The 25,464-nt window shown below is 38.7% G+C and overlaps 1 protein-coding gene across 2 annotated transcripts; it reads left to right on the top strand.

The window, feature by feature from the left end:
* Positions 1-240: 240 nt before the first annotated feature.
* On the top strand, positions 241-24,693 carry klhl24a (kelch-like family member 24a). 2 transcript variants are annotated; one of them, XM_077515578.1, is made up of 8 exons: positions 241-501; positions 3,194-3,301; positions 4,295-5,139; positions 8,524-8,708; positions 12,542-12,660; positions 18,124-18,312; positions 19,680-19,868; positions 21,310-24,693. In XM_077515578.1, exons 2-8 carry the CDS (start codon positions 3,227-3,229, stop codon positions 21,508-21,510), a joined length of 1,803 nt encoding a protein of 600 aa, XP_077371704.1. In that variant the 5' UTR covers positions 241-501; positions 3,194-3,226; the 3' UTR covers positions 21,511-24,693. The 2 variants fall into 2 exon arrangements, with proteins under 2 accessions (XP_077371704.1, XP_077371698.1); XM_077515572.1 differs by having other exon boundaries at positions 4,283-5,139.
* Positions 24,694-25,464: the final 771 nt, after the last annotated feature.

Raw genomic sequence — 25,464 nt, 5'->3', positions numbered from 1 at the left:
ACAATTAGTTTTATTTCCTTCTTATATCGTGACCATTTGTGCTTTATTCATGCTGCGTTTCTTCTCCGAAACTCGAGTTTGTTTGCAAACAAAAGCGAGCCACGTGGAGACTCGTGCTTACCTGGGTAGTGTAGTTTATAATAAAGTCAAAGAGACGGCGACGAAACATTGCATAAACTACATTACCCACAATGCACCGGCGACCCAGCTGAGTGGGCGCTCTGGGCAAGGAACTTTTTTTTCGTGACAAGTATAAATAGCTTGTGTGTTTACAGTTAGCTAGAGTTCTTTGTTAGTCGCATCGTTTTGGTGTAAAAAATGTGCGGGCTGCGAAACAGCCTACTTATTGTCCCGTAATTCCACCCGGGGAGTTATTAAAAATATATCCATAAACGTTTTTGGGTTTTTTTTTGTGACTGCGAGGTTTTTTTTTTTTCTCCTTTAGCCCTTTTGTGTCCACTTGAAACCGAGAAGGAAGCTTCAATTGGAAACCATCCTAAGGTAATAGCTGTTTTGTAGAACTGATGGGAAGATAATTTCAAATAATAACGGTATGTGTTATGTCTTTGTTATATTTTGACTGCATAGAGTGAAATGACAGCAAATGTGGTTGTTTTTGAGTGTCGGAGGCTGACGGTCGGCACGAGACCTGTCCCCTTTGTTTACGACATGCACGTTTTCCTGTATTTCATGACATGATTGACCAGCATTTATTGAACGTCTACTTTATGATACATTTAACACTTAGTTACTCATTCAAATGTTTTCATATTGGAGCTGTGAGTGGACATTTTCCAAAAATTGTATTGTGATATTTTAATGTTTTTTGTTTTGTTTTTTGTTTTGTTTTTGTTTTTTGTTTTTTTTAAACTCACAAAATTTAATATCACTAATACTCTTATTTAAAACGTTAAATGACACAAACTACGTCTGTTTTGTGTTATCTGTGATTTTATGCAGATTTATTTCATAGGTGATGGGGAGTCTGCACTGAAGTACTGTAGCTACATGCAGTGTACTTATGTAAAAAAACAAAACAAAACAAAAAAACAAAAAAAAATTGGCCAAAGGAGAAGGACTGATTCAACTGATGTACTTAATAGAAACAATTAAAAAAAAAAAATACAGACTCTCAACTTTACTTCGGTATAAAAGTTGGAATGTGCTCCTACTGATGATGATGATGATGATGATAATAATAATAACAATAATAATAATAATCACAATCACATTATATGTTGCTTGTGTTGGCTTTGATGGTATCAAAACATTTTCTCATAGCCTTGTTAACATTGTGAACAACTGAGTAACAAAAAAGGCTACATTTGCTAACAACTTAATAATTAAACGTGTTTGGATGCATTTTTTTTACATTTTAATTATGAAGCTGGTGTTTTGTGTGTTTTTTTTTCAGCTCACATAACTAAGACAATTGCTGCTCAATATTTATGCCTTATAAGCCCCAAGAACTCTTATCAATTAAGATTGACTAACCACAATTGACTTTACCTCTCTCTATTGATGTCTTTTTTACAATGTGCCATCCTCAGTTTTTTTTTTTTTTTTTTTTTTTAAAGTAACAAGCCTATATATATGTGTAGAAAGTACAGATGTCTGTTTTCAAATGTAGGGAGTAAAGTTAAATAAATAAACAAATAAATAAATCAAGTGCAGTTATTCATTAATTCCCACTACTGCCAGTGGCCTTATTTAACAAACAAAAATAAATTCTATATCTCTTGAGTGATGTAAGTAATATTCCACTTAATTCAGGTGTTATGTGTCACCTGAATTCAGTCAGGAGCATTGTGGCCCAACCAGTCCTTTTGTCTCGATGAGGTGCTTGTTCGCATGCTGGTGGCAGGTTGACTTATTTACCTCACACACGTGAAAAGAGATTGACTGTGTTGAACGTGAGCCAAAGTTTAAAAATAACCTGCAATAAATGACCTCACTGCTGCAGCTGTCAATCAGCAGCTCCATTTTTTTTTTAAACCTGGATAAATCTCCGCAGGAAGTTATATTCAGGTCAAAAGTGATTCTGACTATTGTGCGGAATTGATTGTTGTTGAATTGTGTCTTGACCTGAGGTGAAATTGAGTGCACTGCTACAACTGCAACCAGTAGGGGCGCTGTTGAACATGCAAAAACATACTGTAAAATAATTAAGTTTAATTAATTAATTAGTTACTGGTTTGTTCTGTAACATGTCAGAAATCAATTCTTCCATCTTCTATGAGTTTTTTTCCCCCCTTTTTTTTTTAACTTTCTTATATTTTAGCACAGTCTTACTATTGCCTATTGCTGCCTATTACCTTGTTTTGATTACCAGGTGGACCTATTTCTGCTATTACATTTTAATGTTGATCATGATGGTGGTACTTGGAGAGCCAAGTATTTTTTTTGAAGTGGTGCTACTTGGTGTAAAAAGTTTGAAAAGCACTGTAGCATAAGAGGAAATCTACAAGGTCCTAAATGGATCCCTATTTATTTTTTATTTTTTACTTTGTACAGTGTTGACTTTATTAATTGACAGTTGAGGTGCTCCATTGTACAAACTTATTTGAATAACGCTCTGAGGATTTGTCACATCTTTTCAAGTCTCAATCCAAGTTGCGCACCTGTGTTGTTTCAGTGTTGATGATGTGCCGTCCCTCCCCCCACTGTTTCAAAACAAACCTGACTGACATGTAGGTTGGTCCTTCCAACGGTTGCTCAACCCGTCTCCCGCCTCTTCCGCTCTTCCACCTCGCGGAGTCCATTGTGCTCCAGGGCACAACTGTTCAGTGCCAGTGATGAGCTAGAGGAAGTGTCGACACACTAATGTGTGTGCCGGTCACTTATATTTTCAACAGAATAGCCTTTCTGTGATGTAAGTGATGTAAGACTTTTGAATGTCACCCCACGCCTCTCGTGTGTTCTCATTGTGGTTTTTGTCTTTGTTTGCCTTTTGGTGACTGTTTTTAAACCACAGTGATTCAAACAGGTTGCTATGTACTGTATAATTCATAGATACAGCTTCACAGTAACCCTCATATATACAGTGAAAAAATATAAACAACATTTTGGGTTTTGCTTCCATTTAGTATGAGGTGAACTCAAAGTTCTAAGATTTGTCTATGCACACAAAGCTTGTTTCTCGCAAATATTGTTCAATGTTCACTCATTTGTCTGGATTGGTGCTTTCCTACAGGTCACCTTTGATTCTCCTTTAAAAGCTTCAGCCATGGTGTTGATTCTGGGAAGACGGATGAACAGGGAGGACACTGGCGTCAGAGACTCACCGGCTGTAAAACGCAAGGTGTGTTGGAAAGTAGGGATGTAACGATATCCAAATATCACGATACAATATTATCGCGATATGAAGCTCACGATATGATAATTATCACGATATTGTGGGGAGGTTGGCGATATTTAAAAAAAGGTCACAATATTGTAAAAAAAATAATAAAAAATAGCTCATACTAAAAAAAAAGCACAATATTGTGCTTTTATACATAACAGCAATACATATAAAACTACCTTCAATCTCTAATCGCACTTAATATTGAGGCACTTAATCGCTAACGCAAGCCCACATTGAGTTCCTCCGCATATTGACTCGCTTCAAAGCATTTTATAATCCCCTTCATTTGACAATTAGTGTATTTTAAACATAGAAGGGTCAAAACATACCTAATAAAAATTAAACTGCACTAAAAAAAAACTAGTCACCAGAGGGTGCTATAACTGCATAAATGGAAATCAACCTGACTTTTATAACAGATGTGTAGCTTTTAAATATCGTGAACATGATGACGACGATATTGTGGCAGTTTTAATATCACAATATTGCCGGTATTGTTAAATCCCTATTGGAAAGAGTCCGCCTCTTATTTTTGGTAACCGAGAAAAGGGCACACCTTTCACAACAGGGGTTCTAGTTTTTGTTTTTGTTTTTTTAAATCAAGGATTGATTAATCGATTAGTTTTGATCAATCTATGCTCCACAAAGCATTATATTGCAGCAACGCCAACAGACTGACGAGTCAAAGGTCCTCTGTAATTGGGATAATTGGAAGACAAGATGCTAAAAACACATGATTAGCGTACGTCAATGCAGACTAGTTGACTGATGGTTCAACCCAATTTGTTTTTTATTCTTATTGGCACACTAGTCCCCATATGTACCTTCAAACTTTAAAAAAAATGATAATAGATAATTGCAAAAGATTTCTCTGAATCCAATTTATGGCTACTGTACTTGAGATCCACTTTTTTTAGAATTCTGAAACCCAACCAGTTGTTTCCACAGGTGTTTGAGGTGGAATCCAAGACCTCAGCCAGCCAGGAAGTATTGGACTTCTGCTCGGGCTCCTCCCACTCGGAGGGCATCCTGCAGGTGTTCAACGAGTTCCGCGACTGCCGCCTGTTCACGGACGTGGTCATCAGCGTGCAAGGTCGCGAGTTCCCCTGCCACCGGGCCGTGCTCTCGGCGTGCTCCTCCTACTTCCGAGCCATGTTCTGCAACGACCACCGCGAGAGCCGCGAGATGCTGGTGGAGATCAACGGCATCCTGGCCGAAGCCATGGAATCCTTCCTCGCTTACGTTTACACCGGCCGCGCCAAGATCACCACGGAGAACGTGCAGTTCCTCTTCGAGACCTCCAGCCTCTTCCAGATCGCCACGTTACGCGACGCCTGCGCAAAGTTCCTGGAGGACCAGCTGGACCCGTGCAACTGCCTGGGTATCCAGCGCTTCGCCGACGCCCACTCCCTCAAGCAGCTCGCCAGCCGCTGCCGCAGTTACGCCCTGGCCACTTTCTCCGAGGTGGCTCAACACGAGGAGTTCCTCGACCTCCGCAGGGAAGAGCTGGAAGAGTACATCGACAGCGACGAGCTGTCCATCGGCAAGGAGGAGTTGGTGTTTGAGGCCGTGATGCGCTGGGTGTACCACGGCGTGGAGCAGCGGAAACCCTTGCTGAAGGCCTTGCTCCACCACGTGCGCCTGCCGCTTTTGCACCCCAACTACTTCGTTCAGACAGTGGAGGGAGACCAGCTCATCCAGAACGCTCCCGAGTGCTACCATCTCCTCCACGAGGCCAGGCGCTACCACGTGCTCGGAAACGAGATGATGTCACCCAGGACCCGGCCCCGCAGGTAATGTGTGTCTTCTGGTTATTGCTTATGTGAGGTAAAACCGGTTTGCGCAGGGAAACACATGCAAAAAATAGGGATGGGCATTTGATTAAGTTGCCCTCATCAACTTTAAGGAAAGTAAATAATTCAATTAATTGGATTTATTGATTGCTTATAAAGTGGAGCCTTGAGGGAGTTTTAATGTTCTCCCACATTAATCATATTCAAATTGACATCGTAATGTGTTAAGATGCACTTTTCAAATTGCAAAGGCTACAATTTTGGAAAGAAAAAAAAATCTGATAAGTCAATATTTATTTATTTATTACCAGTATGTGTATTTTATATTTTATTTATTTGTTTATATTGTGTGTAGATAAGGTATGGACTTGTGGTCCATATTTTCATGTATCATTTATTAGGGGTGTGAATTGCCTAGTACCTGACGATTCGATTCGTATCACGATTCACAGGTCACGATTCGATTCGATACCGATTAATCCCGATACGAATTTATAAGTCGATTGTTGCGATTTTTTTTCCTTCAAATTTAGAAAATACTAATCAGTAAGCTTGTAGAGTGTAAGATTTATATGAAAATGTATTATTTATTTATCTGAAATTTCAGTCTTATAGAGGTTGTAATCTGTTTCATGTTTGAACAGCATTAAAATAAAATATTAAGGCTTAATGTTCCGTTCATATAACATTCTTCCATGCTCAAGGTGTGAATCCTAAAAAAAATAAAAAAATAAAAAAAATAAATAAAAATCGATTCTGCCGATTATTGAATCGATTCGAGAATCGCGCGATGTAGTATCGCGATATATCGCCGAATCGATTTTTTTTAACACCCCTATCATTTATCATGAATCATGAAAAGTTGAAGTGATAAAACCACAGATTTAAAATTTTTCATTAACTCAACTCAACTTTATTTATAAAGCACTTTAAAACAAGCATTGCTGTATACAAAGTGCTGTACATGGAACAGAAATCGGTCATGCAGTAAAGAACAAGATAAGTAAAGCAAGAACAACTCTCAACTCAACTTTATCTGCCGGCCCAGTAATCATGGATCTTTGACGTCTATAACCGTCAATGGCAATGAATGAGTTAATTTTTTTGTGTGTGTTTTTTTTTTTTTGTGTATGCAAGATCAAGTGACAGGGAGGATTACTTGCTAAGTACAGCATGTCTGTGTTTCCAAGTACACCTGTTTTTGTACTCCTTTTCAAGTATAATTTATAAAAGAGGAAGCAAGGCATGTTGGTACACAGACTCAGTAGCCGGAGAGTGGAAAGAAACTAATAACCTGATGCAACAGACGACCACAAAGAAATGTTGGGTCTTGTATTTCATACCTGCAGTACAATATACTTCACTTGAATCTGCCATATTTGGTTTTCATTGAAGTGTGTCCGTCTGTCCGATAGGACAAAGGCCAGCGCTGATTGAGGCCTCATTAATGACATTTAAAACGGAGCACATGGTGGGCAGCTGTACAGCACGCAGCAGCAGCTGCTCCATTGAGCTAGATGACCTGCTGTAACGGCTCGTGTTTTGAAGTCGTGGAAGCTGCGTGGTGTCTATTTGAGCTGTATTGTGTCCGTATCCAGGCAGGTTTGTTATGAGCGGGAAGCAAAGCAGGCAGTTGGTCTCACTTTTTTTTTTTTTTTTTTTTTTGTTCCTTACAGTTTTCCCTGGGGGGGATCAATTCTCTTCTGCTCAAAATAGTTGATTGATTTTCTCCTTCTGTGGCTGTGGAGTTGGGAAGCTTCCAGAACATGCAGACAACATCACGTGAACAAATTATTATTAATAACACGAGCCACGCCTGGTTTAGACTGTCTCATACATGTACACAACACACGCACGGGGAATCCACACTAATCTGCCTGGCCTGCCTTAATTCTCTCACTTCACACACATTTTGGGCCTTCCACAACAAAGGGAATCTCCAACTAGCAGTTTTGAGCACGACAACTATGAGATCATGGAAATGGAGCTCAAGTCTTGCGCCGAGTTTTGTTTTTGTTGAGGCGGAGACTGATAGAAATGAACTTTGCCTTGGAGATAAGTGAAGCTACTCCTGTAGGAACGTCATGTCACCGTCTTCTTCCCTGTCATAATAAATCCCTCAAAACGTTGACGTGCGCGTGTATTTGCGTGCGCATGTGTTTACACCTTGGCTCAAGTCAACTTTAAACTGAACGGAAAACAGATTCCAATTTGATACGTTTTTAATGTGGGACATTCCTCCTTTCATCAGCCACAACATTAAGTAAAACTGCAACAAGTACACATTCAAGTGAAAATAAATGTCTTCTAAATTTGACACAGCACAAACGAATGTTAACTAATCTGCTAAATCTTGAATGATTTAGTAAACCACCACATATATAAAACAGGGTTAAAAAAAAAAGTGGAAAAAAAAAATCAAGCAAGTTGTATGCGGTGCTTTCCACGCTGCCATAAGAAGCGCTGGCTAGTCCATAGCTAGCTAGCTCATGAGCTAACAGGCTGTCGGTGCTCCTCTCGGTTGATGAACAAGCGGCTGGATAATTTGCCATGTCACGTCTTCACTTGGGAAATTAGATAACAACAATGAGTTGTTCTGTAAATTGTGGCATCCAGGGAAGATGCATTTTCGGGATGTAGACATAGCTAGCTAGTTAGCTGTATTGTTTAGTGGTAGAGTTATCGGGTGCCATTTTAGACCTCCCCCCGGTGTAGGCATAGCTAGCTAGTTAGCTTTTAGACCCCGGGTGTAGGCATAGCTAGCTAGTTAGCTATGTTGTTTAGTGGTAGAGTTATAGTGTGCCATTTTAGACCCCCCCGGTGTAGGCATAGCTAGAGCCCCCCCCCCCCCCCCCAAAAAAAAATCTAGAAACTGACATGGTGAAAAACAGTTGAACTCTTTATCGCCACAATTCAGTACTACATAGTTCCTCAGTCTTTGACCGTTTTCAGCAGTTAACTTGAAACATATCTAATATATTTGGAAGCAAATCTGAATTGACTTTACAGGGGCTTAAATATTCAGTACTGTAGTCAAATTCAGTCTTCTACACTATCCAGCCCACAATATCCACCACGACTTTATGTGGCTTTGTTATAACCCCTTGGACACTTGGCAGAAAGCCTTCACGTCATTTGTCTATTCATGTAACAACGTGAATATAACATTTGTTTTAAACTGTTCTTTGCCAAGAATCCTTTGTGTTGATAAAGACCATGTCTTTCCGCATTGGCAAAACCCGATGCTCTGCTCGAGTGCCTTTCTCGTTATTGTTGCGAGGGCAGAATTATTGATTCAGCTCTCTTCTGGGCCCTATTAAATCATTTGATTATTCCAACATATTTACCTTCCTGTATCAACCTCAAATGTTTTCCTGGTTCTAGGTCGACTGGCTACTCTGAGGTGATTGTGGTGGTGGGCGGTTGTGAGAGAATAGGGGGCTTCAACCTGCCCTACACCGAGTGCTACGATCCAGTGACGGGGGAGTGGAAGTCGCTGGCCAAATTGCCCGAGTTCACCAAGTCGGAATACGCCGTGTGCGCCCTCCGCAATGATATCCTGGTGTCAGGTAAGAGCCTGGTACAAGTGGAACATCAAATCAGTGCCATAAAGTTGTCGTCGTGAGTGAGCTGGGGTCTAACTGAGCAGACTTTGGCAGCGTACACCCTCAACTGGTCGCTAGCCGGTCAAAGGGCACTTAATAGACAAACAGCCAAAGAGGAGACATAGCAGTGAAACAGGCTAAGATTCATACGTAAGGGGGTGAATCGGGCAAGAGACAGTTTCATACTAAGTTTGGTTTTAGTGATGTGACGTTTACGAACGAATCGAGTCTTTTGAATGGCTCTTCAATGTGGACTATGTGAACAGAGTCTTTATAGAGAGCCGTTCAACATCCTAATGTCTTTAACTCCTATACACTTAAAGTATACTGTATACATTAACTATGACATGAACTGTAATGTATGACTAACCTCACTGCTGATTTTATGAGTAAAACATTGATGATTCAAATTAATCCGAAAAAGCATAAAAGAGCCAGTCTTTTGAACTTCTTTTGAATTAATGGTTACTGATTGAACGGCTCCCGTCAAAGAGCCTTAAGTCCCATCACTAGTGTGGTTTACCCAAATACAAGAGTATAAAAATAAGTCATAAATTGAGATTTAAACATTTCCACAGAGGTAGCTGCTCTAATTTCTGCAGGTTGGGCATTCCAGAGTAGTGGATCCCAAACAAAAACAAAGAAACAAAAAAAAAAATCCATGTAAACATCATAAAATTTCATTATTTCTTTAAAGATAATCATGGATCATTTCATTGGTCAGTTTACAGTGTAACCAAAATCATTATAGGCTTTTATTCCATATGCAGTCCCCACAATATTTGATCATACTTCATAAGTTAAATACTAGAAAGTATTCAATTTGTGTTAGTAAATTCTGCTGGCGAAGTGACCATGACTTCTTTCCGTCCAAGCTTATTTTTACCATCGCATCCCACTCGAATTGAAGGAAAATATGAGCATGCACTTGCCAGACTTCGTCACAGGCCTGGTCTCTTCTCTAGTAGACCACAAGGCCACCATTTTCCCATCATTCTGCACCCTTATAGGATGGCTACTGTATAATATTGCTATATATTTGATATCCTTTCAGGATTTGGTTTTATTTGCTGGGAGTTGCACTTTTAGATCCTTGTCTGTGTTAAGAATCATGTAAGCCTTCTTTGGTGACACTAGATAAGCACATTACATCATTCTTTTTTTTTTTTTTTTTTTTTTTTTTTTTTTTTTTTAACTTTAGAGCCAAACTTTCAATGTCTAAAGTTCAGTGTTTTTGTTGTTCCATGCTTTTGGATTGTGGAAGTTTTTTCTTCCAGTAATAAGCCGTTTTACATGTGCCTTCAAGCATAGGTCGTGCTCAAACATGCCCAGCATAAGCTGGAAACACATTGGACAAAAAACAAAAAAAACAAAAACAGCAGCAGCAGTTGAGAAAGAGGGGGGAAAAAAAAGAGGGCGGGGGGAAAACATGGTCTTTCTTTCAGTTGAGCGTGTCGTGTTTATGCTTCTTTTTTTTTTTTTTTTTTTTTTTTTAATGAGCTGACAGCCAAGTCCTCACGTGTGTGCGGTCTATCTACCCTCGAGAACCCGCCTGGAAAAGTCAACACATCCCTCCCTCCTCAATCTCAAAGACACACACACACGTTTGCACGCTTTCATTGACCCATTTCTATCTTTTTTCCGCTTTGTTATTGTACTTCCAGCTTTACTCGAGTTCTTGCCCTCCTCCACTTTGACTGTATGCCCCCTGGGGGGTTGGGGGGTCTTGGCGGCGTCCAGTTCATCCTTGCACAGCTGCAGTAAGCTGTGGTCTTAAATAGCCTGTGGCCCCCAATGTTTATCCAGACCAAGTCATGCTTTCTGTTCCAGGACAACAGCTCTCGATGCCGACTATCAAGATTTCATCGAAGTGCGACCAAATCAAACGTTTGTTTTGTACTTATGTACATTTGCCTTCACAGTAAATTCTGTAAAGTAATTTTGACTATTTAGAGTAGAACCAAATAGACTAGTTTAGAGTGATATTTATACTTGGAAGAGAGTAAAATAAATAATTGAAAAAAATAAAAGTCACTCAAGGGTCGTGGAATGAACTCATGACCTTCAGCTTGGGAGACAGCTGATCTACTCCCTGAGCCACGCAGCTCCTTCATGTTAGTATATTGCTCGTTTCAGCTGCAATCTTGCTAACTCTTAAGACCAAAAACATCGTTTTATCCTCTTGGAGCACACAGTATGAGTGGCATAACTCAGGTGGTAGTGTGGCAGTCTCCCAAGCTGACGGTCGCGACTTTGTTCCTCAACCCTTGAGTGACTTTTATTTTTATTTTTTTCTTTATTTTACTCTCTTCCGCGTATAAATATTAGCCTATTCTAAAACTGAGTCTATTTGGTCCCACTCTAAAAAGAGTCCAATTTACTCTGCAGTATTTACTGTGTAGTCATACGTTGCCTTACCGTTATCTCCTCAGGCAACAGGAATCTTTGGCATTCTGAACTATCCTTAACTGACTGTTAGCATTATTGTATACATTAATCTTTTATGTAAAACCTCCCATAACTTCCTTTCAACATTAGAAATAGTCACAAAAGGTTGTTGGGCAATACTTAAGAGCCGTGATTAGCAGCCCCATGTGAGCTAGTTGGACAACATCAACTGAGTTTTTAATAAGCACCATACCGTGCCTGCGGATTATAGAACTTTTTCAAAACACTTTTCCATGATTACAATGATGCCATTGTGGTAGCATCCCCTTATGCCTTTGTGACTTTTATGAAAATTGTGAAACTCCAAAACCTTTAGGGCAGCAGACTGGCTGGCTCTTTGACTTTGTACACAGTAGATAATTAATGACGGACACATCTGACTCACTTCCTTGACAATCTTTGGTGTCACCAAAAACATGTTCGCTCGATTGAAGACTCTTTTTCCATTGGTGTGGATGTGAATGGTTGTTTATCCATATCCATTAAAAAATAGATTGATGGATGTGCAAATGTGTATGTATTGTATGTATGGTATGCACATTGTAACTTTTTGTGAGTGGTGTATGCCAGGTTACATACTGGTAAATTGAAACTGTGGTACTATTTACCGTTTTACGTCAGTCACCATCCAACTCAGGTTGAACGTGAGTTGAATTGAGTGGATGTAGCTACTCATTATCTATACATGTGCATTATTGAACACCAACGAAATTAGCCTATGCTAAATGGTTAGCAATCGTGATTAGCATTAGCTAATTTAAGGTAAACAAATCCTAACCACCATTTAGTTCACATATATATCATATATCTACTTTAGTTTAATTGAGTGATAACCACTAATCATTTATCTTCTCTGCATGACCATTATTAAACACCAACAAAACTAGTCTATGCTAAACAGTTCGCAATCATGATTAGCATTAGCGATAAGGTAAACCCAAAACACTACCGACCATTTAGTTCACACGTACATTATAGCTACATTACACATATAAAAATGTTTTAAAAGTCACTTACAGACTATGCTTCAACAATAGTCCATGAGTAAAAATGGAGACGAGGTGCTTCTTAGCAAAAAATGAGCTCAATAACTTCCTGTCCACTGCGTGCATTTATTTAAAAAAAAAAAAAAAGTCTGTCTAGAAACATGGACGGTGGAGCAAACATGTTTCCGCTGGAACTATGAGGCAGACATTTTCAGTCGACCTATTTTAAAGTCGACTTATCCGACTTGATTTCATAAGGAGAAAAAAAAAATGTCTTATTAGACCCCATACAAAGGAGATAGTTCTGAATTGCTATATCATAGCATCAGTTTTCCATTGTCTGGACTTTTGTCTCTGCCACAGGTGGTCGCATCAACAGCAGGGACGTGTGGATGTATAACTCACAACTCAACCTGTGGATCAGAGTGGCTTCATTAAATAAAGGCCGTTGGAGACACAAGATGGGCGTCCTGCTGGGCAAGGTGAGTGGTCTTTTTTTTTAATCATTTATAATAACAAATTTGGATCATGCACCTTGTGTTAGTGACGCATATTGCTTGGCATGAATTTTTCATTCATGTTTGTGGTGACTTGTTAGTATGTGAAATCTGGTCTGAGCTTCAGATAACACACAAGTACAAATCCAGCATTAACATAATGAGTCATGGTTTAAAATAAATGGAATGATTGTTGGCCCAAGCGAACAACCCTGATGGAAAGTTACTAAAAGGCTCCCCAGAGCTTTCAGACTACTTTTAAAGTCATATACTTAACTTCCGAGTCATGCCTTATAGACATGCTGTATAAGTGTACAACATAGTGCCTTAAACTGCAGACGTACAACAAGAATCTGATTTAACATTCTGTTGCTTTGCTTTTTCATTGACAGTAATGAGCTAGTCACTGTTCTTCAGTGGCAAATAGGAAGTTACTTTAAATTCCTGTCACCTGTGTCAATAACCTGCATGTTGCTTATCAGTCATGTTGGGCAATGAGGGCGTCTTGTTTCAAGGAACAGCACTATGTCATCATTTAATTGTGTTTGTGTTCTCCATCAGTGTCCAGCTCCACTTCTTATAAAAAGGACTTTGAGTCATAGAATGGGGCTGTTAATCCTAAAGATACAATATCTGTTCTGTGTATACCACTCAGCACAGTAAGAGCATTTGACTTGATAGCCTATTTCTCACAAACGACCATCTTAATTTGCTTCATGAAAAAGCAAGTTCTTTTCCACAAATCTATTTTGATTTTGTCTTGATTAATTGTCTTGATTAATAATTCCCAGGAAAATGGCAGAAGGTACAATTAATTGTGTATCAAACTGTTGTCATTCATACAATAGAAGTAAGTCGTATTAAGTATATAAATTAGTGAGTCAATTGAGACCATAATTATTTTTGTTACTTTTTGCAAAAAAAAAAATGTTCTGTGGTGTGCCATGTAGGAGTGTGACAATATATCGATATCGCGATAAATCGTGATACTTTGTCTCCTGATAGATTATCAATACGTCTACGCAAGTATCGCGATATTTGGAGTTAATAACCAGCCACTATAACGGCTCCATTCTTCATGACTTATTGACCAATTACTGGGCTTGGCCACTAGGGGGAGTGCCTCATAAGAGTGGCGGGAAAATGGACAGAAGTCTTCAGGCGAAGAAGACTCATAAGCTTAATTTTTAAAATTGTTATTATTATTATTATTATTATTATTATTATTATTACTTATATTTTATATATATTATAGATATTTGTTATATGTATTTATATTATTTATACTTATTATTTATTGATATTTATTATTATTATTATTATTATTTTATGATTAGTTTTAGTATAGATTATCATGGATTTATTACCTGAGCAATACATCGATAATTGTGGTATCGTCATATCCTGAGATAATCGTTATCGTGAGCCTTGCATCGCATATCGTATCGTATCGTATCTTATCGTGATGTAGCCAGAGGTTCCCACCCCTAGTGCCATGAGATTCACCTAAGGTGTAATTTGCCTTATGATATACATAAATATGAGAAACCATTGACTTGAAAAATCGCACACCATGATGTTTGTTTTATTTTGAATCATTTAAATAAAAAGGTAGACACCTTTTTTTGAGTTTTTTTTCCTCATTAATTTTCACTCAATCAACATGAAATTGGTCAAGAACTGACCATGTACCAAAATGTCTCATCAGGCGCAGGGGCTTGGCAACTACGGTACTACTCGTTCTCTTAGATTTCAATGTCATGCTTTGACTAATACAGTAAATATAAACGTTTTGACTGAACCATCAGTACACGTGACCCGATGCCTAGATCCTCTATCTCTGCTTCCAGCTCTACTCGCTGTGCTATTTACGGTCTCTAATGCACAGTCAGGTGGACATTCCTCTTTAAGGGCAATTCAAGTTTCTTGGATCTGTGTCCATCGCCCATGTCTGCTAGGTGCATTCAACTGTAGCTTGGTAACGCATTCAAGGGAGGTCAGATAAGAATGAGCAGGTTGATATGTCTTGTTGTGTCTTAAATTGTTCTGGAACTGGATAGTCAAGTCTGTCTACGCAGCATTTACGGTTGGGAGCAACAAGAGAATGAAGAAACAATTGTTGACCACGGACATTGCAATTCATGAGTGGTTCTAATTATCTGAAAAAGAGAACAGCAATTGATGATCTTGGTTAAAGAAGCAGAAGTAAACAGGGGCATGGGTTCAGGCTTACACATGTTTTGTGTTTGTCTTCGTAGTGTGTACAAGTTCACACACTTGTTTACTGCTCTGTCCAAGGTGGCATTTTAAAGCCTTTGTTCTGTTTTTGTTTTTGTTTTTGGCCTGGTTTTCATTCGTAGCTATTGTGCATTAATCTAGTTATTATTTTGGGGGATGTCTCATCATGCTAGTAAACTGTATGGACATGCCATTATAAAAGTCAGTAATTAACTCCAAAGTCAGTTGTGGTCATTGAGATGCACCAGCACTCAGCTGTGTTTACTAAAGTGCATTCTAAACAGACTAGCGTGCTAAAGGGGTTACGAGCTCAGCTTGCCCTATTTACACAAGACAAACATGATATAGTGACACAGTTGTAGTGTTCACACATACTTACACACACATAAATGTCTCGTGAAGACACATGCCTTTTACTCCAAGAGAAGGTTCATGTCTCCTTACTGTCTGTTGCACATGAATGTTTTTCTCGCTTTCTGAGTTTTTGTCTCTTTTCATCTTTACAGTGTTGTTGTTTAGAATATGCTTTAATTTGACTCATATTATTATTTGTTAGTTCATTTTCCTAACGATGTGCATTTTGTAGGCATTGTGAAATCATATTTACTAGGGGTGTTAAAAAAAATTGATTCAGCAATATATCGCGATACTACATCGCGCAATTCTCGAATCGATTCAATAGGCGGCTGAATCGATTTTTAAACTTCCATTTTTAATGGAAAAATATTCAACAAAACGTCTTACTTTGCGTTAGGGTTCACACCTTAAGCGTGGAAGAATGTTATATGAACGGAACATTAAGCCTTAATATTTTATTTTAATGCTGTTCAAACATGAAACGGATTACAACCTGTATAAGATTGACGTTTCAGATAAATAAATAATACATTTTCATATAAATCTTACACTCTACAAGTTTACTGATTAGTATTTTCTAAATTTGAATGAAAAAGATCGCAACAATCGACTTATAAATTCGTATCGGGATTAATCGGTATCGAATCGAATCGTGACCTGTGAATCGTGATACGAATCGAATCGTCAGGTACTAGGCAATTCACACACCTAATATTTACCCATGTTCACTTCTCTTCTTTAGTGTTTTCTCTATATTCAGTGTTCAGTAAATCTTTGTGGATGATGGTTCCCACATACAGAGAGATTCAGTTCCTCATTCTAGTTTCCATTTCCTCATGTAATTTCCCATTTGAGCTGTCGCACAGATGCTCATATAAATACGCAGTACGTGTGTTGTAAACAAGTCCTTCACGCCACCGGCTATGCATTTTTAGGTCTTTTTACTATTCTTCACATAGGGAGAAATGTACTTTTTCAGTACAGGACAAAAGTTAGTTTTATATTACAGACTGCATGTTTATTGTAATTAACCCATCTCTCAATGGAAGCTCACTCAAACACAAACACACCTCTGTCCTGTTTATGATCCCCTGTTACAGTTGCACAAAAATAGGTCCTGTCCCTGTCATGTCAGGACTTGGTGACAGCTGTTCTCTTCCATCACTGTCTAATTTTTACCCTACTGTATTTGTATCAATTGCTCATTGAGTCAACTTTTTTTTTTTTTTGCAGGTACCTCTTATTATGCATATTTAACTATAATGTGCATTCAAAACTACAGTAGTTGGACTTTTTTTTTTTTTTGCCTACATAGACCACCAAAATCAATATATACAGCGATGCGTTGAGATACGAACGCTCATTAGTCATTTCACGACAGGCAGCAGTTTGGAAGATAAATGAACTATTCTTCAAAAAAAGATGCTTCAAGCCGTTTAAAGTCACTCTCAGCTGAAGTTTACTGTCAGGCCAAACATAAAAGAATGGGAATTACAATTTTGTGTTAGAGACTGCTGCTAGCTTAGTGCTAACAACACATAATGGGGGACACAATTGGCGGGCTAACAAATATCTGTGATCACATGATGGAACAACACGTGAAGACAGTTTATATAGCAATACTCATGTTTTCATCTAACATTGCTGAGACCACAACAGTATACAATACGGATTCATGGTATTTCCATTCATTTCAATGAGGAAAGCCGATTTAATCAAACTCACTGTACCCTATTTTTTATTCTTATGTATTTGCTTAAAGCGGAATCCATACACATCTTGATAAAATGCATTACTTCTTTGGCAGCAGTGTGGCAAGTGCTCACGATTGAATATGGATTGAATTGTTATGTTGCTACACGTAAACAACTCATTAACTGCCAAGCTCGGCAGTTGTTCCGTCAGGTTGGAAATGCAAATGTCAGCGTTCACTGTGCGTGTCCTGCCTTTTCTCTCCTTCTTCGTATGTCCCCCTCTTTCCTCCCTCTCTCCTCGCCTTCTTCACCGTACTTGTTTTCACCGTATATTTCTAGGAAGGACAAGAACAGCATGAGGGGGTTTTGATTGCATAAGACCTGCTGAATGACGTCATTTACATAAAGTAATACAAAGTATTGTATTGCAAACAAAATACTGCAACAGACACAGAACAGGTTCTGTGATTTTTTGTCATGACTCATGCTAGTCTACACAATCCAAACAGATGCTTATCAAAATGGACCTTTTTGAAGATGATAATCCTCAATTTGACACTGCCAAAAGGACCTCTGCTTTGAATGAGCTCATCGAACAGTATGGGATGTAGTTCTGGATTTGGTAAATATTAAATCACCTCTATGATGGAGTACAGTTGTACAACACTGTAAGCCACAACCAAACATGATTTACTTTTCTATAAAACTAAATATAATATTCTTCTTTTGTTAAGGACATTTTGTTAACGTTAAATTGAGCAGGTGTACCTAATATTATGTCCAGTGAATGTAACGCTTCAAGTGTCCTTTTCGAGCCTGACCTAGTCTTCTGGGCACTCCAAGAAGCGTGTCAACATGAAACAATGGCTCAAGACTCCAGACATGCTGAATTACAAGGGTTAGTCAATAACAATAGCCTGTGGGCCGGAGTTTACAGACGTCAATCAGGGGTTATGTGTTTAAAAGCAGTGCGTCATTTCTTTTCCTTTCCGCACCAGATAGACTGGTTCTCTTTGTGTTGATGTGCAATCACATGTTCACCTTTGTAATTAGAAGAGCTGTTTACCGTTTAACATTGTAAAACGGGCACGTTATGCTGTCTCGAAAGCTCGTGGTACACAAGTCATATATCCGCGTGGGTGTGTACTGTATATTCCAGGTCTACGCTGTGGGTGGCTACGATGGCCAGAGCCGCCTGAGCAGTGTGGAGTGTTATGACTCCTTCTCAAACCGCTGGACAGAGGTGGCACCCTTGAAGGAGGCGGTCAGCTCGCCGGCCGTGGCCAGCTGTGCCAGCAAGCTTTTTGTCATAGGAGGAGGGCCCGACGACAATACCTGTTCAGACAAGGTGGGAAACAGATGTTTTCCTTCCTCAAACATACACTCTTGATGACATCTGTGGTGCCTTTTTCATCACTGCTATCGTATATAGATTGCTAGTGTGTATGTCACCCTATAAATCCTGAACCGTGAAATATATGAGAGAAAATTCAGATTCTTTGTAAATAGAGTATTTATTGGTCCTTTTTGAGCAAATAAAAAATTATTTATTTATTTATTTTTTTCAATCAACTTCCACATACAACTTTTGATTTGTGTCATATTTGATACATCCGGTCACAGTGCTTCAAATTTGTACATTTATAACGGTAAAAAAATATAATAAATAGTAAAAAAATATTTCCAAAAATCAAAACATGTCTTACTAATAAGTATAGGTGTCTCTCCTTTATAAATAGAGATCCTGACGTTGGCGTAACATGTCCCAAAATGGCCATTAGCCATGGCCATTTTGGCATGATAGAAAACTTATCTGCCACTTTGAGTAAACGACAAACGCCACACTTGAAAAATGATTGACAGCTGTTGTGGACCAGCTGCTACAACGAGAAGAGGGGAAAAAAAAAAGAAGCTCAGCATGCTCCAGGCTACCAAAAGAAGAATCAATGCTAACTGTTAGAACACGCAAAATGTGGGGGAAATAATCTGTTTCGTTCATTTGTGCTGCTACGGTTTAGGAATTTAATAACTGACCAACACCATAAAGAAGACTTTTTACGGCATAAAAGATGGCAGCCGCGGCCGATTTAGCAGCTAAGTTGCTAACATATCCAAAATAACAAAGCAACACTTGCGTCAAACTGCTAGCTTTGATGGTATTTTGACCACACATAAAGGGGAATAAATCCGGATTGTACAAACTTGTCAAGCCTTTGTATGATCAGATTTGAAAGCCCTCACCGGCAAGAGAGGAGCTAATTCCACATAGCAGCGTTGCGCATGTATATAATGTCCTTTTCATCAAAGTGACTGTCAATGCTCTTGGGCAGAAAGTTGACGGATAAACGCTAGTATTTAGCCCTCCGTGACATTGGAGCCTATTAACAACGCTGTGCCAATAATCTCCTGCCATGGTTGGGGTGGGGGCATGTTCAGAGAAAGTCACGTGATGACAGGAGCTCTATGGGGGTGATCTTGCAAGGTCGCTGGAAAATCTATCAGCTGGGTGATACTGCCCTCTAATGGATTATCAGTGCAATGCATGTATCAGATCATATACGTCAGGGTTTTATTGTGAAAAAAATAATTATACTCATGACACAGAGAACTCAAAATGTCTTATATTTAATGATACATTTGGCTTTATTTGGCTAATGAAGTGCCCACTAGATGTTTTGTGTTCATACCGTGTCCATTTCATATTTACATCCACAGGTCCAGTGCTATGATCCCGAAACAGACACTTGGCTCCTCCGAGCCAACATCCCCATCGCCAAGCGCTGCATCACCGCCGTGTCGCTCAACAATCTCGTGTACGTGTGCGGCGGTCTCACCAGGTCCATATTCTGCTACGACCCAGTGGAGGACTACTGGATGCATGTGGTGCATACGTTCGCAAAACAGGTAGGACATTTTTATTTTTTTTGGCCAGTTTATTCGATACATGGTCCTCCCAAGTTAATTCACCACCACTGTCACATCACAGTTATTGGAAACCATCATCAATACTATACAAAACCGTACAGCAAAATCGCCAATGTTAGATGAATACTGTGGGGCATATTCACTAAGAATGCGCTGCGTCCGGTAATAGGGCGAAATATTGCACCACAACTGCACCCGCAGTCTGCGCCCAGTTACCCACACTAAGGATATTGCTCTAATCATATACCGGTGCAAACACGCCCACAAAACTGACAGCTTGGAGCAAATTTGCACCTGATTTACCACACATGGCAATGGATTTGCGCCAAGAACATGGTTGTTATAGTAACAGTTGCGAGAAAGATGACATTATCAGAAAGCAAGGTTGGACCGAGAGTAAGCGTTTATAGCGCCATTAACTGTACAGACCAGAGAGGACGACAACGACGTCATTCATTCATAAAGTACAAATTATTGCTGCTATCGTTTTTTAAAAATATATTTTCAGAGGTTGGCGTGGGCGTACAGTATGCATCTGGCACGTAAAAATTATCGTAAAATGCCTCCCCGCCATTGCCGATCAGCCCGGGTTACGTTATGTGTCCTAAACCAACATAGAAAAATGTCCCCCCCGCCCTCTCTCTCTCTCTCTCTCTCTCTCTCTCTCTCTCTCTCTCTCTCTCTCTCTCGCTCTCGCTCTCGCTCTCGCTCTCTCGCTCTCTCTCTCTCGCTCTCTCTCGCTCTCTCTCGCTCTCTCTCGCTCTCTCTCGCTCTCTCTCGCTCTCTCTCGCTCTCTCTCTCTCTCTCTCTCTCTCTCTCTCTCTCATATATCATCCAGAAAGGGATGTGCACCGTGCCACATGCACTGCTGTCATGATCCCGGGATCGAGGTTGCGTCAGGTTTATACATGCTTTTCCTAAACGTTATTCGCGTCACTCAAAATCCGTGTTGCTATTTGTGCTGGCGTAGTGAAATAGACGTTGTATATCAATGAGTCTCATTTGCATTGGGGTAGGCATATTTTGCGTCAATGTATGCAAATTACCTAATTTACATATGCGCAAATAACACCGGCGCACTGTGACGCAATCTGGTTGGCAGCGCATTTAGTGACGGATTACCCCATCTGGGCGAATTAGGCGCTCCCGGATTGCTCAATTTCTACTGGTTAGCGCCGTGCAAAGGCAACACAAACCTTTAGTGAATATGCCCCTGAGAGTGTTAAATCTAAGTGTTAAAATAACACTGCTTACTGCTTATGTGATGGAACACTGGAAATTTAACACTGACCAATTTGCTGTGCACAATACAACAGAATGTGATTTTGGTACGGTTCATCATCTAGAGAAGTTTAGAATCAATTCTTGATGACAAAAACAAATGGCTGCCTGAAGGTAATTACTATTTTTCTGCGTGTAGGAGAGTTGCGGCATGTCGGTGTGTAACGGTAAGATCTTCATCCTGGGCGGCCGGGGCGAAAACGGTGAAGCGACGGACACCATCATCTGTTATGACCCGGCCACAGGAATCATCACAGGGGTGGCTGCAATGCCACGTTGCATCTCCTACCACGGTTGTGTAACCATACATCGCTTCAATGATAAATACCACAGGCCGTGACCAGAAACGCACATGAGCGCACTCGCATAAAAACACATTACAAGCATCATTCAGTTAATTTATTTTGCCATAGCATTATGTAGCAACACTCAATGCAGTGCTGTGAACATTTAGCTTTAATGGAGGAATTGCTCTGTATTTAATCAGATGAATGGCAAAACTGAATGAAAATTAACAGTAAAACGTGGCCATTATGCATCATTTTGTTCATATTAGATTTCTTAAGAAAGGTCCAAGGAACATCCAGGTAATGTCACATGTTTTTTTTGTTTGTTTGTTTGTTTTACATATACATTGTGGCTAAAAAGTCACTATATACTTTGCATTTCCTATTTTGTCCCTGTTTTGTTTCAGATAATAATTTACATCTTAGGCTTTATGTTTTTCTGTCCCCAAAAAGTGGCAACTTGAAAAGCTTTATGTTGGAGACACAGCTTCAATGCGTCATGTAATTTATGCTATTTATGGCAAGTTTACCAAAATGGGATTTTTAAAAAAATTTTTTTATTTTTTTTTACTGTAAAACAACAAACTCCTAGAACAGGCGTTTGGAAAATTGCCACGCGGACAGCGTGAATTGTACTACACGCCAGAGCAGTGTGATGGCTTAAAGCTTCTCAAACTGATGGCAATTATGAAACGCTCCTCCAGTTTCAATTGGCCAGCCACAGAAAAAGAAATGATGCTTTCAAAAGTGCAAAGGCGAGATTGTCCAAATGCTGATGGCCTCGCATCTTTCCAACTGACACCTGAAATAAAAGAGCAAACAGGAATTGACTTGTGGGGCATCCTGTGCATAAATAAATACATGAATAAATGTCATCTGAAAACAGGACTTTAGAATGTATTTTTGAAGCTAGGTTAGACAATAAAAAAACACTTCAATGACATTCTGAAATTTGGCTATAAGTCAGGATGTGATGCAAAAATGTTGCTAATTTTTGTTCAGAAATCTCCGATCAATCTGCAATAAGATAATAATGAATGTGATTTTCAGAATGTACATTTAATTATTTGCACCAAGAAAAACTGAAACTATTTTGGCATTTTGTTATTTATAGCTCATTAAGCCACAGACATATTGGTCTGGCACACTTAAAATTAGTGTTGTTCCGATACCGTTTTTTGGCTCCCGATACCGATACCCAGCTTTGCAGTATCAGCCGATACCGATACCATAACGATACTTAAGGTTTTTTTTCCTCAACATGAAAAAGCTGTCCTGCTATTGGTTCAGAGCATTCAAGAGCCAATAGGATATCTTAGATCGGCATGCAGTGAACATGTCACACATCAGTGAATGTCGTACACCAGCAAGACACAAGATGCTGCATCCAAAATCCTATATTAGCGTTGGAATGAATGGTATCGGCATGTTACTTGTGAGTAGTCACCGATACCGATACCACTGTTTTAATGCAGTATCGGCACCTCTGCCGATACCAGTATTGGTATCGGAACAACACTACTTAAAACCCTTAGGCCTTATTGTGACCCGTTTTTGGCTTTTTGATGGTTCTGACCAAGTCATTTCAAAATAAGATAGGGGTTAAGATCAAATTTGGGTGAACGTGGCCCCTCAATTAAAATGAGTTTGACACTCCTGACAGCTGAATAACTGTTGAGTAACAATAAAAGATGGTTGCGTAATATAATTTCTTAATGTTCTTAAAATCTAAAAATATATCTCCCTTCATGAAAATGAATGATAGCAAACAAAAACAGAAGGCAATATCAAGTTACGGCAACACAATTAAACTTCACTTTTTAGAAATTGAGTTCCTTCCATTTCTACGCTGTACATTTTTATCTTTGCCACTTTGATTTACATTTATATTTTAAGCTTTATTTTGCTATGTTATCATCCATATTAATCTCATTACTGGTGTTGTTGTGAGAAATAAGTTATAATAAGTGTGTTTGTGTTTTTTTTATTTTTACAAAGTTCTTGTGTACACTCTTAGCTAAGTGCATTCTGATTGTTTAATAGTGTAGCAGGCATGTGGGTGATGTTGTAGATGTCGTGAGAGGCCTTTTTATAGACCAAACTCTTATCTAGAGTCTGCTCTTAATATGTGATGTGCCTGTACAGATTCGGTTGATGTGTGCGTTGACTTAATCGATGTAGTTTGGATGGTGTCAGCGATGCACGGCCGCGCCGTGTTAACTAAAAAGACACAAGATGTAACTCGGGTTAACCGTAGTATACCTCCGTGCGGGTTTGCAAGTGGGAGAATGTGTTTGAAGCACTAGCCCTGACTTGAGGTCAGTATTTTATTTTTTTTTAATATACAATAGGTGTTGTTGATAGACATGATGTTGCTGTGAAGTTTTTGTTTTTTTCTTATATTTAAATGTACCTTTTTATTTCTGTAACTGAGAGCCCCAATTGTGCACTTTGATAGAATCCTGTTAAATAGATGTCGACAAAATTTTTTCCTTTTTTTTTTTTTTTTTTTTTTTTTTTTACTGTATCAGTAAATGTTATTTGCGTTCACGTGAAACATGGAAAGGTATGAATGATTGCACGCCTCTTTTTTTTGGCACACAATGCCACAGTTCAGAGGGCATAGTTCAAAGAAAGGACTTTAGAAATTTGACAAAGTTGTGAGAGATTTGTCTTTGTTTCTGTTGAACTTTTGTTAACTTAACAGCACATAATCAAGCCATCAATCAGTTTTTCTCAAGGGCATCAAATCGCACAGGAAGCCAACGAGACGGTAAGAAAAAGTGTTTGTGTCTGGGATTTCACTATTTACTCAAATGCGATACAGCATGTCCACCAAAGTTGATTTGTTTTTCATTTGATTTTCTATTTAGAGACTTTCATACATGTTTGCTTTAATAAGATTTACATACATTTTGTGTTTTTATTCTGTTGTGGGATTGTGTGTTTTTGATCTCATGTGCAAAAGGTATCAAGAGCTGAGCTATTTTGTTTTAATATTTCGTTATGAACGGAGGTAAAAACCAACCTGCGTAAATTGGATTTGATTCTGATGTCATCTTGTGTGAGCTAATGTGCCTTTTAAAGATTAAACCAGCAGGGGAATATTGATTTTCTTTTTATATGAACCATTGCAAATGTTCGTGTGATGTTTGTTCGGATTCAAGAAAATGTTTTTGTAGCGGTTTACTTGTGTACAGTATCAATAAAGTTTTTCCTTTTTTATACCAAATACAGCCCAGTTTCTTGTTAGTGTTTTTCTTGAAAAGAATATGTTTGGATCTTAAAGTCATTCGTCACCATACATCTATTTTGTGGTGTGTGCGGTGGGGTACACCGTGGACCAGTTTCCAGGTAATTGGAGGGCACACCAATAACCATTTACACTCATTAAATGACAGGGGTAAAATGCACAAGAATGGTTCAAAACAGGCTCCTTGGTATTTGATTTTTTTTTTTTTTTTTTAAGAGCTGTCAAACGCAATTTTTTTTAATCAGATTAATCACATTTTAGAATTTGGATTAATCACTTGATTAAAAAGGATTTTATCAACATTTTTTTGCCCACCAAATTTGAAGAGCACCTGTTATGTGATAATTCTTTCTACATTTAATGTTATTTGTACGTCTTCAACATTTTTTGATCCACTGCACACTTTCATCCTCTTTTTTTTTTTTCCTGATCAGTTAATTACTTGCACAATATAAATTGAAAAAAAAAGACCCCAATAGTTTGACATGAACACATTTTCTGAATGTCATATTCAAACATTTATTCTATGCATGTGGTTATGTTTATTGCTCAAACACAACCTGTGCTATTTTTAATGTAACCATCTGCTGTCAGTTAAGGATCATCTGGGGTGAAAATTAATAGTGTAAATAATTGCGTTAATGCAATAAGTTTTTGTGATTAATTACTGAATGCTTTAACTTTGACAGTACTATTTTTTTTTTCATTTTCTGCCAATACATAAATTGATGACAGTACTGTATTTGTAATGTAG

This window comes from Festucalex cinctus, chromosome 1 (genome assembly GCF_051991245.1).
Source record: "Festucalex cinctus isolate MCC-2025b chromosome 1, RoL_Fcin_1.0, whole genome shotgun sequence".
Lineage (NCBI taxonomy): Eukaryota > Metazoa > Chordata > Actinopteri > Syngnathiformes > Syngnathidae > Festucalex > Festucalex cinctus.
Note: the sequence above shows the minus strand (reverse complement) of the source record. Positions and strands in the feature narration are given on the sequence as shown.

Excerpts from the sequence above, each read along its gene's own strand:
- klhl24a (XM_077515572.1), top strand. The coding sequence starts at position 3,227 with ATGGTGTTGATTCTGGGAAGACGGATGAACAGGGAGGACACTGGCGTC. Across the intron at positions 5,140-8,523 it reads CCCAGGACCCGGCCCCGCAG|GTCGACTGGCTACTCTGAGG; the intron begins GTAATGTGTGTC and ends TCCTGGTTCTAG. Across the intron at positions 19,869-21,309 it reads TGCATACGTTCGCAAAACAG|GAGAGTTGCGGCATGTCGGT; the intron begins GTAGGACATTTT and ends TTCTGCGTGTAG.